The 16,260-nt window shown below is 40.8% G+C and overlaps 1 protein-coding gene across 11 annotated transcripts in view; it reads left to right on the top strand.

Moving 5' to 3' along the window:
• Positions 1 to 16,260, top strand: part of CHID1 (chitinase domain containing 1) — a 142,390-nt gene that overhangs the window by 8,044 nt on the left and 118,086 nt on the right. For 10 of the 11 annotated variants that reach the window (XM_075426886.1, XM_075426888.1, XM_075426887.1 and 7 more), the window contains exons 6-8: positions 658 to 764; positions 2,240 to 2,301; positions 11,299 to 11,391. In XM_075426886.1, coding sequence (XP_075283001.1) covers positions 658 to 764; positions 2,240 to 2,301; positions 11,299 to 11,391 — 262 coding nt within the window. The remainder of the gene's footprint in view (positions 1 to 657; positions 765 to 2,239; positions 2,302 to 11,298; positions 11,392 to 16,260) is intronic. The other variant, XM_075426895.1, reaches the window with a different exon arrangement.

The following is a 16,260-nucleotide window of genomic DNA, read 5'->3' as shown; positions in this document are numbered from 1 at the left end:
TACTCTTTTACATCATTGTTATTTAGAAAGGACTGAGATATAGCTCTGTATGAGTTGTTGGCTTTTCCGGCGTGGATGATTATCAACTGTTCCAACAGCAGTCTTCCTGACTCTTGCCTGACTAAGTTTTTAATATTCGAAGTGTGTTAGAAATTATGTGAGCTCATGAGCCCACGTTTTCCAAAACAAAGATTTGTTGTAGGATCTAGAGATGAGTAGAACAGTGAAGTAATACAGGGCTGTGTACAAGAGTAAATTAGAGTTTGAGGTGAACTTTTCTATCTTGTTCTTGTGGTAGAAGGGATGCACAACTTAGAGAATGATAGGTCTTTCATGTTGGAGTTCTTTTAAGACTCTATTTAGGGCCCTAAGTGATAGTTCATTTAAGATAGTTCAATCAAGTGAAGCTATCTTTTCTTAAAACTTGCATCAGTGATGAACTTTAACTAAACGTAAAATGAAGAAGTATGTTCTACAGTGTCAATTTATCTGTATTGCTAAAATTGGGCAGAGTAAAAGAGCACTGATCTCAGCCATGGGTTATATTGTTTGGTGGCATCTCTGCTTGTATTTGCTGTATTCTGTTTCTACAGAAATATTCTGATGTAGATAATGAATTCTTAATTTTCACTACTGACTGACAAATTTTCTTGATAGTGCCTCGAGTTTTGTTTGAAGGCTGGACTTATCAGGACTTTGAGAGTGTGTTTGGCAGTGAGGATGAGATAGAGGAGCTTTCCAAGAACATGGTTCTGCTAGCCAAGGTAAAAAGAGTTTTTGCTAATGCTGATAAAATAGTGCAAGATGATGCTTGATTCCTTTTGTAATGGGTATTTTCTAATTTCCAGTAGCTTTATATCCTACAAAATAAAATTCTGCTCAAAACAATAATGAGGCAGGACTCTTAAGAGTGTGTCCTAGTATGTGTCCAATTCCTGTAAATATGAAGTACAGCAGCAGTTAAATGTGGTTAACTACAAGTCTAAAGTGAGACTAGGCAAGTCTGATCAACATAACCTTGTTAAGTTATTGTTGGCAGCTGCACTGGTGACTTTTGCCTGCTATAAATCCTGATTTATAAAACTTGTTCCAAACAGCTGACAGGCTGAATGTTACTGAGGCAACCTGATAAACTTCTGGAGATTGCCTAGTGAGCAGACTGCTTTCTTTTTAATTTCTATTAAAAGCAGAAATCTGTTAAGCATGGGCTAAACTGGTTAGTGACCTTTTTTGATAGGCAAAAGAAGGGTCATGAGTGCAATGAGTGCTGTTTTCTATGTTACAGGAGTACATTCAGGTTCATTGTGCTAGAGCTGATGAGCCACTTCTAATACTAAGTATAACTCACTGCATATCTGTTACTACAGTTTTGCTCAGGTCTGATAAACCAGTTTCCTTAAAATGTTAAGAGGCTGGGGAGAGAAGAGGATTTCCTTGAAAGAATAGTTACTGTTTGCTGAGGTTTTCTGGGCAGCCCCTTAACTTAATTTCTTAATGGCTTTAGACCTATGCATGTGTGGGACTAGACAAGTTACACTCGAAAGACATTCAGCTTTAGTGGTTGGTTCGTGACATCCTGCTTAATTACTGTCAGAATAAGTTTTACTTGCTACACAATGTAAACAAATCTTAATGTGCTCTAGAAGAAGATGAATGTAGAGGTAAACTGAATAGTTTCTTAAGATTTGTAATGGTTACATCAATTTTAGTTGCTCAGTAACAGTTGGCCTCTGAAGAAAAGGGTATTCAAGTCCAACAGTATCCTTGGTCATGCTAAATATAAGTTATCACAAGTGAGATTAATTGTGGGAGATGTTTGGAATCATGCCTATGCCAAGTTAGTATTTACATCTTAAGACTCCAGAGCTCATGAGGTTTTTTTTCCCCAATATACATGTACATGTGTGTCAAATGATTTGCTTAAAAGTCATCTTTCATTTATGGTGGAATTTTCCCAATGAGATACTGGTTTATCCTGTAAGAGTAGAAGTCATGGATAACGAATAGAGATTTTCCATTTTTGCATGATTGTTAAATAATTTATGCTTCTCTAACTTCTTCATGAAATGCTGCATTAAAGATGAAGCTGATATAAGACTACAAAGCATGTTCAATCTGTAATAGTACAAGAAAACCTACAACAATTGTGTGCTTAGATACTGTACTATCATCTCTGATACAAGCCTAATGAATAAGCATGGTGATTAACTGTATATTGTTGTTGATTCCCTTTATGTAGAATGAAAATTTTGATGGTTTTGTACTTGAAGTTTGGAGTCAGCTGGGAAATCGAAAGCATACGTAAGTATAAGTCTCTAGGATGCAATTCCTAAAAATCATCTCTTTTAAATCATCTTTTTAATTTCTCCATGTTGGTTTAAATTTGTCATTATAAATAAATGTCCTTTGTTCTAGGACAACTTAAGATTATTCCACTTGTCTTAGAATGAAGTAGAAGAGTCTACTCCACTCTACATGAGCTCAAAGATTACATAATAATCTTCATGGTGAACCTAGCAGACTACGTTAGCCTTTCATACTGGAGTTCTGCAAGATGTTACCATTGTGCAAGGGTGAAGAGGGTACCTCAATTGCATGCTTACTCAGATGTTGGCCCGGGCCTTTATTATAACATTGATTAGTTTGGGTTACTGGGTTATGGTTGGAATCACGGGATGCTTTCAAGACCAACAAATTTTAGTTCATTAGGAAACCTTCCAAACCTTCATATAGAGATCTTTTAGACATACTGAAACCAAAACCAAAATCCTCAACCTGAGGCAAATCTAGGGAGAAACTGGCTTCCAGTTCTTGCAAGCACAGTATATTTTAAACTTTGGAGTAGTTGATCTGCCTTTTGGTAACTCTGCTATGAGGTTTCAGTGAGTCTGAATTTATTGTAGCTGCTAAAACTGAAGGGCTTATCCGTATTAAGCTGTTTCCTGACACGTTCTAATCAGATTTCCTTGAGCAAAAGCCCCTTGGCTGTCTTAACATCTTGGACAGAGTCAAGGTAAAGCAAGCTCCAAACTGCTGCTTCAGGAGGAAGAGGCAGAACAGGTGGGGAAGCAAATGATTCAATGCAGCAATCTGAAGATTTTGTGCTAGTTCCCTCAGGAAATTCTGGCATCTGTTCCCTAAAGTGCAGTATTCCTACGAGCTCTGTATTGCCTAAAATGTCTGAGGGAAAACAGCTTAAAAGAAAGCTCCACAGAATGCAGACTTCATTATGGAAGACTTTCACCTTTCAACAATGGTTACTTCAGTTTATTCTGTTTAGGGCAAATGTTGTTGACTGATGGTGTATAGTAGTTATTTCTGGAACTGAATGTGCTATTAAAGGAGTCCTACCTTTTCCTTATAAAATCAACACTTGGGAACAAAGAATTGAAACTGCAGAACCTTTGTAGCCTTGTCAGGGGCTGCACAGTTTGCACTGGAATGAGTATTTCTTAAGCTAGATGCTCTTGCTCACAATTAGGTAATTTGCCAGGTTGTTCAAAAGACTTAATCTCTATACTGAACCCTGAGCCTATTGCAGTGTCTTAAGACAGCCACCAAGGTGGTTTAAACAATTAGTAGCTGCCAGACAGAAGTTGGGTGTAGTGGTCCATTTATCTACTGTGCTTACTGTATTTCAGTGAAATTGATGCTTTTCATATTAGTTAACTTACACGAATGTAAGACAGAATGTATTACTGTAATTTTAAGATTCACTGAAGACCAATGTAAGCACACGAGCATCAAAGTACTGTATTGCAAATGAGACACATGAACAAAGCATACTTTTTTTATTAGCTCATGGGTGAGTTTAACTGTGGCATGACGCTTTGCCAGGAGTAATGCTGCTTCAAAATAGCATTGCTTGTCCCATGTTGTGTGACATGAACTGTTTGTACTAAAGGAGGTGCTGCTGTGTAGTTGCTCTAGCCTTTGATACCAGAGTGTTATTTAGGTGAAGTATGGAAGTACCACTTACGTATTTACTGTCTGTTACTGATAGACAGGAGTGGGAAGTATTTTCCCTAACTTCAGAGAAGGAAAGGGTTATTCTCATAGAGTAGAATGGTAACTGGCTCCTTTGTCCTGAATCAGTAATGTTGGATTATATGTGGCCACCTGTGAACAAGACTTTAGGATTGTCCTAACTAAAAATGTGAAAGATTGTTTGCCAGAAAAATGTGAATAGAAACAGAAGTTATGACCTGCAGATTTTCTTCCTCTTCAAGACCGGTTTTAAGTGCTTCATTGTAAACTCATTCATGTTTTTTTCCCTCCCTTTATTGCGTGTGTCCCCCCTGAAATGGTTAGAGCGTTTAAGTTGCAAAATACCTTGAGCTTACCCGCTTAGAGACAAGCGTTTTGAATAAGGCTAATCTAGGCAGCAAGCTGAAGCTGGGCTTGTGTGTGGAGTAGCAACTGTTTTGTGAACGTAGAAGCGCATCATTAAGTTAAAATTTTGTCTCACGATGCTTGTAAATTATGGGACCGGTATCTTCATTTTAAGATTGTCAGTTTGTCTATCACTTGCTCTAAAACCTGATGGCTTGGGTATCCAGTACTACAGGGGTTTTCCCTATCAGTGTTTTTTGGGGTGAACGGGTGCTTTGAGCAGATCTTAAGGGGCAGAATTAAGTGAACTTAGCGCCTTTGCAAGCCTGTATTTTTATTGCACATTGAGTGTTGTTACTTTGGGATCTGTTAATTTCATTTTCAATAGCAGAGCAGAGTTATTCCTGATGAATGGGTAAGCATGGATGGTTTTCACTTTCACTTGTCTTTGCTAGAAAGGAATTGGAGCAGCCCATGGCCTCTGTAGCCCACAGAGCGGCAGTATTGTAACATGGTTCGTATCTGATCTTCCTTGTCAGATAGTGTTTTTCGAATGTGGCAAACACCAGTAGTAAAGCATGGTCATAACCTTAGAAAGCTGGGAGTCAGTTGATGGGTAGATGTCAACACAGAGATGACCCCTAATCCTTCAGAGATGTGAAGCATTCACAGAACAGCAATTGTGTATGCTCCATGTTAGGTACAGTAGGCTTTCCTGATTTGGATCCTTCAAGGTCAAACACATGAAAGTAGCTTAACCTAGTTCCAGGTAAAGGAACAGAAGATCATAATGATGCTCCTAGGAACAGATGGTCTGCCTTCTGATCACTCAGAGCTGTTTGACAATGAGACCTGTGTAGCTAATAAAATTTTTTCCTATTAATTAATGTGAACATGTTTTAATTTAAAAGAAAATAAAAAATCAGATTTTTTTTTTCTGAAATGCAAGGAATACGCTCACGTAAGCAGTTAGCAGCAGGTTATTGAAGCTTAACAGAGGTGCCTAAAAGAATCGGGGAATATACTGCAGTTGCCAGCTTGCCTTATGAAATGACAGAGTGGTGGTCTTGATCTAAGTAAAAAAGTATTTCACTTATAGAATCCTTATGGTTTTAATTTTTCAAAACCTGAAGTGGATACCTAGTTATTAATAATAAAATGGCATTTAATTATTCTAGTGCATACTTTTGTGTATTTGTGTTGAGGGGAAGCCTGTGGAAATGATTCCTGTTATATTTTTCATGGTGTTATGGTGATCCCATCCAGTGCACTACCTTAATGGTGCAGGAGCACTTAATGTAGCACAGGTTTCTTTATCAGACTTAAAATGACTAGAAGGTGGGATTTGCTTATGGAACAGTTGTGCTTGATACAGTATTTCAGCTATGAAATCAACATCCACTAAGGACAATGGACAAGAGAGAGTTTTTAGCAGAATGCACCAATATTTCTCGAGGTAGGTGAGTCTGCAAAAGAATCTGAAAACTTACAAATTAGTGTCCTAACTCACTAATAAATTGGGTTATGATTTAAATACTGCTTCATATATCAGAAAGCTTTCACTGCAGCTGAAGCTCTCTTAATAGGCCTCAGCTGAGCAAGTGTCCCTGTGAGAGATCTTTTTTCAATAGCTGAACATGAATTTTAGTTGGATTAAAGAGGCATGATGACATCTTCATAACACATACTCTCCCTATTGTCTTGATGTTGGGGCTTGAAACACTGAATTACCGAAAGACCTTGTGACAATTAGATTTTGCAAGTATCTCCATGTAACAGGGTATCCTGGCTTTGGTTAAAACAGAATTGATTCTGTTGTAGTGAATCTTCCTTACAGCTAAGTTCTTCTAAGTAACTGCATTTTTCTGAATTTGGCTTCGTATTTTACAGACAGTGTCCACTCCAAAGCCGATAACACCTAATGTTTACAGTTACTGAGCTAACGGTAGGAAAGGAATGCAGAAAAAGGCCCTTGTTTATAATTATTACTATAGCAGCCAAGGTCACCGGTAGATCTCTGAGGTCCTGCAAGTGAGGAATCATAAAGGGTCACACTTGCAGGGAAGGGTGGACAGAACAGGTGACCTGATATTGACCAACTATGTATTAGCCAAGGGAACAGTGTGAGCTCTGCAAAGCTTCTGTAACCCATAAATCCTGTGACCAGCTTTTTAACAACCTGTGAGCACTGAGCATTTTTTTAAATGAGGCAAATTTAAATACTTCTCTGTCAGCTCTTTGCATGTTTCTAGAAAATTTTGGTTTTTTGGGTACTCGCATCAACATTAGAAACTTCCTGCGAGGCCTGAGAAGTTATCTAAAAAGAGCCTTCAGTTTCCTGTTTATCCTAGCTAGCATTACAGATGAGGTGAAATCTTGCTAAGAAGTTATGTTGCTGGCATCCACTAAGACATGAAATTCTGTGGTTTCAGGCTTGCCATGTATCTTCTGATTTACATATTCTTAAGCAGAACTAACAATCTAGTTTTGTTTATTTTCTAGAACAAATTTTCTAATCATTCTGGTTTGGGGTTAGAATTGTGCTGTAATGCTCAGCAGACTAAAGTCTGAAATTATATCAATCTGTTGTGCTGCTTTCTTTTGCTTATTCATTTAAATCTTGATTTTACCAACAGTATAAATTTTATATAAGAGAATTATGTGTGTAAATATATCAGCCTGCTTTCTTGTTAGATATCCTAAGCAACCTGGTCTCTGGCTGTTCCTGTAGGGTCCTAGATACCTTGGGGCTTACACAGCAATCCTGTATGCATGCTTTGTATATCTTTGGATGTATAAAATAGCATTAGGTTTGTATATTTAGACGCCAAAATACCACCTGTTGTATCTGAAGAACCTGAATTGTCTTGGTACATGTGTGTGGACCTAAGTTTTAGGGGGTTAATACTGACCAGTTCAGGCTCCTGTAGACGCCTAATATGGAGACTTCGAAGTACCCTCTATAGTACAGGTACCTACTTCTTTCCTGTGATTTCTGGGAATAGAATTACTGATACACAAGTCACAGTGCAGTCAAATTTAATGTGAGATGAAAGACTGCATCTAATTGATGCTGCTTCATCATGCTGACAGTCATTGCATAGTGAAAAAGTATTCAGCTTCCCATCTTTTATTCCAACACATAGGAAATTAGTCTCCTAACAAAAATCTAAATCAGCCAAGATATCCTATGCAGATGATACCTCAATCCTAATGTCTTTTACTGCTTCTTATAGTTTAAACCTGCTTCTTGAATAACTGTATTTTAGATAAAACTTTCTTGACAGGTTTTCCAATGAAATATTCCAAGTTATTAATCTTGTGGCATTTAAGTTTAGGAATTGTACATGGCAGAAATATTGGGATAACTGAGCAAGCAAAGTTTCTTCTGCTTATGTAATTAACAGCTGGACAGGACGATATATCTCTTGCTATTCTCACTTGTGGGTTTATTGGGTGTTTTTTTTCTCCAGAGACCTGGATCATGTTGTGAAAAAGTCTTGAATGTACCCATCAGGATCTCACAGCATACATAAAAGTGCATGCATTATTCTGATCGGTCTGGAATTAGCTGACAGATGGCACTGCCTTCACGTAGACTCAATCTGAAAAAGATGATTTTTTTTTTTTTTTTTCCCCCCCGTGTGCTGCAGGCACTTAGTATCATGCAGAAGATGACCTTCAGACATCTTATTAATGTTGGTAGGAACACAGGAGCAAAAAGCACTTCTGGCAATTCTGTCCTTCATGTTAGTCCCTAAAAAATTAATCTGTTAATCAAAGATTTGCCATAATTCACTCCAGTTTCTTGATATTAACTATGCAATGAAATGGCACAAAAGGGCAATTTCTTCTTGAAGTAGACAGCTTTATTCTGTCCAATTTTCTTGACAAGGCATAAATTTTAGGGAGTACTGACTACCAACTTCTGCAAAAAAGTGGCTGAAGGGAAGGGTACAACAGCCTTATGTGTTTATTGCAAGGCTTTTCAAATACACCTACAGCCCATTCTTGTGCACTGAATTAAACTGTACTACAGGGTGTCCCAAACACTGTAGACCAGCAATGCTGTAAAAAGGGAGTTGTGAGAAAATAAGCTTCCCTCAAACTTTGGGTGATCTGGAGGTCTGCATGCCTTATAGGGGACAAGATACTTTGAAATAATGAATGCTTGGAAAATTCACTTACCAAACTGTTAGTGATAGTAGAAGGCTTGAAATCGCAGGAATGAAGTAGAACTTGATTAGCTCAATATAGAGTCTTAAAGCTGCCAGTGTTTTAGTAGCTACTCTGAAGTTAAATTTTACAATGGTGAAGTTTCTGGTAAATATTTAATGAAGCCTTTTCAGGAAGACTGAGCCTATTCCTACTTTCCTGCACCTTATTATAATGCTAAAAATGTCAGTAGCTTTTCTTTCAAAATTACCAATGGTAATGTGGGAGAGTATTGTATTTAAAACACTGTAAAGCACTGTTGGAGCACAGTAGAGTTTTAATTTATAGCACAGAATAAATGAGCATTCTGCTATTGCTGTTTGGGGGAGAGGGGAAAAGTGCACATTTGATTTACATAATCTGTCTTGGCTGACGAATGGAACTGAGCCTAAAATAAGTCTTTAACCGTTAATCCTCTCTGATTTGCTAGGCAGTTTTCAGGGCCCCAAGACCTGTCTTGACAGGTTTGTGAGTAGAAGTTAATCTGGATTTCTTGAGCAAGAATTTGCAGTTGTCCAGCTGCCCCTTTTCTCCCTGATGTCCTCAGCTGAAGCTAAATCTGGGAGAAGAAGTGGCTGTTTAATGGAGGCTGTTTTGAGTTAGTCCTGTTTGCTAGCTACAAAGTAACACCAGCAATCCAGACTGCACTCCTGTCCCTTTATCAGGCCACAAACCTCTTGTCCTTCGTTGAGGGTTGTAGGTTGTGGTTCTGCGCTGTATGCCTTTCAAGTTTTAAAATATGACTGCTTTTGTGCAATCACTTTTTGTGGGTGCGTCGCTGCTTTTGTGGATACGTTTTTACCTCTGCTGGCTAACCACCGGTGTCTGACATTGCTGAGGAAGGGGGAAACCTTGAATTGATTATTCATTTGAACCAGATCCAGTGAAGAGAAAAATTCAGAATAATCCCAACTGCTTTTTTCTTATGCTTCAAAGCATTGCTATCTGGATAGCAAAATTTTAGGATTTGAGGCAGGTATGTGAAGGTGTAGAGTGGGAGCGAGGGTTTTAGCCTTGTTTCTCAATGAAAAAGGTGTTACCTTGCTCTGCACCTATGTTAGGTTCTTTTGTCCTATGCTGCCCCTCCTTCTGTCCCCTCACCTTCTAAATAATTAAATTTAAAGTCAACAAATGTTTTGAATGGTGTAGAGGTCTCAGAGTTCCTACAGCTAACAAAGGCAGCCAAGCAGAGAAGAGAGATCCATGCTGATGAACGGTGTAGAATAATCTCAATGCCACAGGAATTGATTCTTTGGTCAACTTTATCTGATGTGTAGGATCTCTGATGTCTGCTAAAGGGTGCACTCATACTGCAGTTTGGGCATAATTAGTTAAAAAGGTCACTTAGCCAAGAGACACAAATCAGTGGGAAAGAAGGCTTCGGTAGTTTTAATACCAATTATAGTTTGGTTTTTTTTTTGTAAGACTGTCATGTGGGTGCCATGATGTGTATGTTGGAGTCAATAACTGTATGTTTAGTTTAGTGTTGTGATGTTTTAATACATTCCTATGGAAGAGGATTCTTCTTTGCTATAATTGATTTGTCTGAATACTGACACTCTTAATGTGAAATGCATATAATAAGGAAATGGGAGGGAAAGCTGTTACTTTCCCAGAGCAAGAGTAGTAGAAGTACATGCTGCAGACTGACTGAAAGCTGATTCCTGTAATCTCATGTCTTGGCCCAGAAGAGAAATATATGGTGGCAGTGTGACAGTTCATTGTCAAGTGCTGTTCAGCATAGCCAGCTCTCAAATTGTAAGCACAAAATGTTGATGGTATTGGGAAAGTGATAAAACTTGCTTTGTTGGTTTGCCAGGATTTTGAGAGTAATGGCTTTTGTGGCATACTTAGGAAGTTTTTACCAGGCATCAACCATTTCAGCAAAAATTAAAATATTTGGTTAGCTTTGGATAGTGTCTACATGGCGCAAGTCAAGCATCATTATTGTGATGGGCAATTATATTGGAAGATCATTGATTTCAGGGGAGTATCTCTAGGATGGTACTGCCTTGGGAGTACCAAAGTCGCTTCTGAGAGTTCAGGTCTAATTCAGTTTAAGTGGAGCAAACAACTTGGGTGATTGCTTATGTATATCTTGCCTTTCCTACTTTAGCACTTGTAGCCTACCGGGATGGGTCATGAAGTTGCTTTCTACTCGGTTCAAGTGTAAGCATAGTTCTGAACAAATCTAGAATTCTGTGCTAATATCATCTGTCTGACTGCCTTTGTGGATCCACCCCGGCAGTGGGTAAATTCAGAAGTTGACTTCGTTCTGAAAAAATCAGATGTCATTTGTAGTAATACAGTGGCAACTTGAATCTATTCAACAGCTGCTTGTTTCAGAACAGTGTTTAGTTCTTCTATTGATCTAATTCTTTCTCGTGAATATGACCTCAAGAGATGACCTGCTCTGATAAGATATGCTGGTTTTACATGCTAACAATGGATAGTTAGATAAAAATAAAACTAGGAAACATTTTAGCCCCAAGGTGATCACCTGTTCCAGTAAAACTTAGGCTGTCTTCAGCAGTGAAGTGTTGTTAGTCCTGGAAATGAGCAAACCTCAGATCAGTCTTCTTTTTTTTTTTTTTTCTTTTTTTCTGCTGTGGTTGTTCACTACAAACTCTGCTTGGCTCTCTTGCCAGCTGCATGTTTTCAATTATTTCTGCTGTTACTTGTTAACTTGCTCTTGCCAGTATATAGCACCAGTTTTACTGCCCTTCTCTCAACAATATATTTGTATTTCAGGGAGTTGATTCACTTGCTTATTCACCTTTCTGAAGCTCTGCGTGAAGCACAACTTAAACTCATACTGGTCATCCCTCCTGCAGTTGCAGCAGGGTGAGTATTCCTGTTTAGATGGCAGGTTCCAGATGAGAAATACTTTTTTGTCTGATATACAATAAATTCAAAGTTTTTTTTATATCTGTGCAGCTTAAATGAACAAGAAATTATTTGAGTTTGACTGGTAGTCCTGTGTTTGTGCATGTTGCACTGAGTAGTCTTAGTAACTATGTGCATTCATATATATCTTATAACTTTTGATGTCAAAAAGACTTGCAGAGAGTCCTTCTATTGTGGTGTTAACCCAAAATGTCTGGCAAGAACTTCCCGGAGAACAAGAGCAGAAACAGTTGTGAAGCTGTAACGACTTATTGCCAAGGAGTGAAAAGAGCGTCATAAAGCTAGCATGTAAAAGAGCTTTCTGAGCCTCTGGGCACAATTTCAGCGATGATAGATAGCAGTTATTCTTTAAGTAAGAAAAACAGAGCTACAGGAAGGAATTTTATCTATAGTAAGGCTATGGGTTTTAAAAATTATTTTGACTTGATAAGTTCATATGTACAGAAAATGCATTTAGTAGAAGGATAATAGTTAGAAATGTTAATGATTCTGTTTATACATGCAATGATTTGAATTTGACAGATGTACCAGTTGGTATGCTCTTCTGGCTCAACAGCAGTAAGCAGTTCTTATCTTTAAAGTTTTTATAGCAGAGAGATATTTGCATCCTAAGATTGTATTTGCTGAAAAAATGAAACCCATGTGGAAAATGAGAATGTACTTTTATTACATGTGGAAGGAATTTGAGTACTCTTTATGTTTTTACATTTTTAGGAAAAGATTCTACATTGTATTCAATTGATACATAGTAAAACTGAAAAATCAGTTTTACTGTCTCTCTAGTCTTTTTCTGGAAAGAAATTAGCACTCTAGTATTTTGGTATTTCAGGCAGATTGTGTCTAGTCCTTATTGGCCTTGTATGATCAATCAGTGATTACATCCATGTGAGAGTGAGCAGCTAGAACTGAAGACAATGATGCAAGGTGATTCTGAATACCAGCAGTGATGCGACTTCATTATTGTTGTTTCAAATTGAAATGTGGGCTATGCCAATGCTATGCAGCTTTATTAGAAGAGTTTTGCCAGTATTCATCTCCCATTTGGTAAAATTCATTCACATTAGGATGCCCTTCCAGGTCAAAAGATGCATGGTATCCTTGCATCGTGAGCATAGCTATCTGTTGTGCTTCCTTGTGGAAGAGTGTTTACAGTGTAGAATAGTGCTACAAGGATATACAAGGAATACATCATGCCTTTCAGAGAATTGTGGTAATAAAGGGTTCTTATCCGTAAAAATACCAGGTTCCGAATGTCTGTATTTCAACTCTCCCCTTCCCTTGCTTCTCAAAGGTAATTAGTGTCCGTGTTACACTGTGGGTAAGCCAGATGTTTAAGTTACATATGTGTCATAGGTGATGGCCTTTTAGTGTCAGAGTGAGGAGCTCCAAATCTCTATTAGTTGTTTTTAAGAGATTTGGTGCGGGCTTTTTCAATATGAGACAGAAGGATAATGAAGCATAACCTGTTGTAGAGGATTACACACACAAAACAGTCTTCATAAAGTCTTGTTGAAGTCTTGTGGAGGTGAGCTGGGAGCTTCTGAGCTAGTAGGAGCCAACAAGGAAACACTCAAAAGGAAAAAAGGGGTGTTCCACTATGAAGGTGACAACAGCCGACAATCCAGATGAAATGCCTCTACACGAAAGCACACAGCGTGGGAAACAAACAAGAGGAGCTGGAAGCTACCATGCTGCTAGAAAGCTATGACCTGATTGCCCTTGCTGAAACTTGGTGGGACGAATCACGAGCCAGCAGTGTGCCCTTGTTGCTAAGAAGGCCAGTGGGATCCTGGCATGCATCAATACAAGTGTGGCCAGCAGGTCGAGGGAGGTTCTTCTCCCCCTCTACTCTGCCCTGGTGAGGCCCCATCTGGAGTACTGTGTCCAGTTCTGGGCTCCCCAGTTCAAGAAAGATGAAGAGCTACTGGAGAGAGTCCAGCGGAGGGCTACGAGGATGATGAGGGGACTGGAGCATCTCTCCTGTGAGGAAAGGCTGAGGGAGCTGGGCTGGTTTAGGTTGAGAGAGGACCTTATAAATATCTTCAGGGTGGGTGTCAGGAGGATGGGGCCAAACTCTTTTCAGTAGTGCCCAGCGACAGGACAAGGCGCAACGGGCACAAACTGGAGCTTAGAAAGTTCCATCTGAACATGAGGAAGAACTTCTTCACTCTGAGGGTGTTGGAGCACTGGAACAGGCTGCCCAGGGAGGTTGTGGAGTCTCCCTCTCTGGAGATATTCAAGACCCACCTGGACAAGGTCCTGTGCAGCCTGCTGTAGGAGACCCTGCTTCGGCAGGAGGGTTGGACTAGATGACCCACAGAGGTCCCTTCCAACCCCAAACATTCTGTGATGATTCTGTGACGATTCTGTCATTGGAGTATGGCTATCAATGACTATAGGCTGTTCAGAAGGGACAGACAAGGAAAGAGTGGCAGATGCGTTGCCTTCTACATCAAGAAATCAATACTGTGAAGAGCTCTCCCTGAAGAATAGCCATGAGCAGGTCAAAAGCCTACGGGTAAGAACTGGAGGCTGAGGCAATAAAGGAAACCTGGTCGTTAGTGTTTACTACAGGCCGCTTGATCCAGGGGAGCGTACTGATGAAGGCTTCTTCCTCCAGCCACAGGAGGCTTTGCGCTGGTAGGCTATCATCCTGCTGGGGGACTTCAACCACCCTGACATCTGCTGGAAAAGTAGCACGATGAGCTGTAGGCAGTCCGGGAGGCTCCTGGAGTGCATTGAGGATAACTTCTCGAGCCAGGTAATAGACAAGCGCTAGCAGAGGAGATGTGATACCGAACCTGTTGGTCACCAACACAAGGAAGTTAATCGGTTACGTCAAGACTGGAGGCAACCATGCACTGGTGGAGTTCTCAGTCTTGAGGGATATGGGAAAGGTGAAGAATGTAGTCAGGACCCTAAATTTTAGGAAAGCCAACTTCCAGCTGTTCAAGGAGTAGGTCAATAGGACCCCCCTGGGAAACTGCCCTCAGGAACAGGGAGGCAGAACAGAGCTGGCAGATCCTTAAGGATGCTTTCCATAGAGTGCAAGAGCTCTCAGTCCCCACGTGTAAGAAATCAGGCAAGGAAGGGAAAAGACCAGCACGGCTGAGTTGAGGCCTGCTAGTCCAACTAAAGGACAAGAGGGAACTGCACAGGCAGTGGAAACAGGACAGGTATCTTGGGAAGAGGATACGGATGCTGCCTCGTTGTGTAGGGATGGGGTAAGGAAGGCCAAGGCGTGACTGAAGCTGTACTTGTCAAGGGACGCTAAGTATAACAAGAAGGGCTTCTACAATTATGTCAACCAGAAAAGGAAGATGAACGAAAGCATACCCCTCCCCCCCCTCCCCCGCAATGAACAAGAATTACAGCCTAGTATCAACACAGATGAGGAGACAGCTGAAGTACTTAACAGATTTTTGCCTCAGTCTTCACTGGCATCTGCTCTCAGCCCTCCAGAGTCAATGGACCGCAAGCTGGGGACCAGGGGAGTAAAGCCCCTCCCAGTGTAAGAGATCAGATTCATGACTGCCTGAGGAGCCTGAACATACAGAAGTCTATGGGACCTGGTGAGATGTATCCCAGAATCCTGAGGGAACTGGCTGATGTAGTTGCCAAGCCACTCCCCATGATATTTGAAAAGTCATAGCAGTCAGATGAAGTTCCCAGTGACTGGAAAAAGGGAATCATAGCACCCATTTTGAAAAAAGGGTAGAAAGGAGGACCCTGGGAACTACCAAGCTGTCAGCCTCACCTCTGTTCCTGGGAAGATCATGGAACAGATCCTGCTAGAAGCTATGCTCAAGCATATGGAAGACAGGGAGGTGATTTGAGACAGCCAGCATGGCTTCACCAGGGGTAAGTCCAGCCTGAGCAACGTAGTGGCCTGCTGTGATGGAGTGACTACATGGGTGGACAAGGGGAGAGCTATGGATGTCATCTATCTGGACTTCTGTACGGCCTTTGACATGGTCCCCCACAATATCCTCCTCTCTAAACTGGTGAGATGTGGATTTGCTGGGTAGACTGTTTGGTGGATAAGGAATTGACTGGATGGTTGCATCCAGAGGATAATGGTCAACAGCTCAATGTCCGGATAGAGATCAGTAATGAGTGGTGTCCCTCAGGTGTCCCTATTGGGTCCAGTTTGTCAATGACATGGACAGTGGGATTGAGTGCACCCTCAGCAAATTTGCAGATAACACCAAGCTGAGTGGTGCAATTGACATGCCTGAAGGACAGGATGCCATCCAGAGGGACCTGGACAAGCTGAAGAAGTGGGCCCACATGAACATCATGAGGTTCAACAAGGCCAAGTGCAAGGTCCTGCACCTGGATCGGGGCAACCCCTGGTATCAACACAAGCTGGGGGATGAAGGGATTGAGAGCAGCCCTGCTGAGAACTTGGGGGTACTGGTGGATGAAAAGGTGGACATAACCCCACAGTGTGCGCTCACAGTCCAGAGGGCCAACCATATCCTGGGCTGTATCAAAAGCAGCGTGGCCTGCAGGTCGAGGGATGGGAGTCTGTCACTCTTCTCTGGTGAGAGCCCACGTGGAGTCTTGCGTCCAGCTGTGGAGCCCTTAGCACAGGAACGACATGAACCTGTTGGAGCGGGCACAGAGGAGGGCGACAAAAATGATCCAAGGGCTGGAGCACCTCTCATATGGGGACGTGCTGAGAGAGTTGGGGTTGCTCAGCCTGGAGAAGAGAAGGCTGCGAGGAGACCTTATAGCAGCCTTTCAGTACGTAAAGGAGACCTACGGGAAAGATTAGGACAATGTTTTTAGCAAGGCCTGTTG

Source organism: Opisthocomus hoazin, chromosome 7 (assembly GCF_030867145.1).
Source record: "Opisthocomus hoazin isolate bOpiHoa1 chromosome 7, bOpiHoa1.hap1, whole genome shotgun sequence".
Taxonomy (NCBI): domain Eukaryota; kingdom Metazoa; phylum Chordata; class Aves; order Opisthocomiformes; family Opisthocomidae; genus Opisthocomus; species Opisthocomus hoazin.
This window is presented reverse-complemented; position numbering and strand designations above follow the sequence as displayed.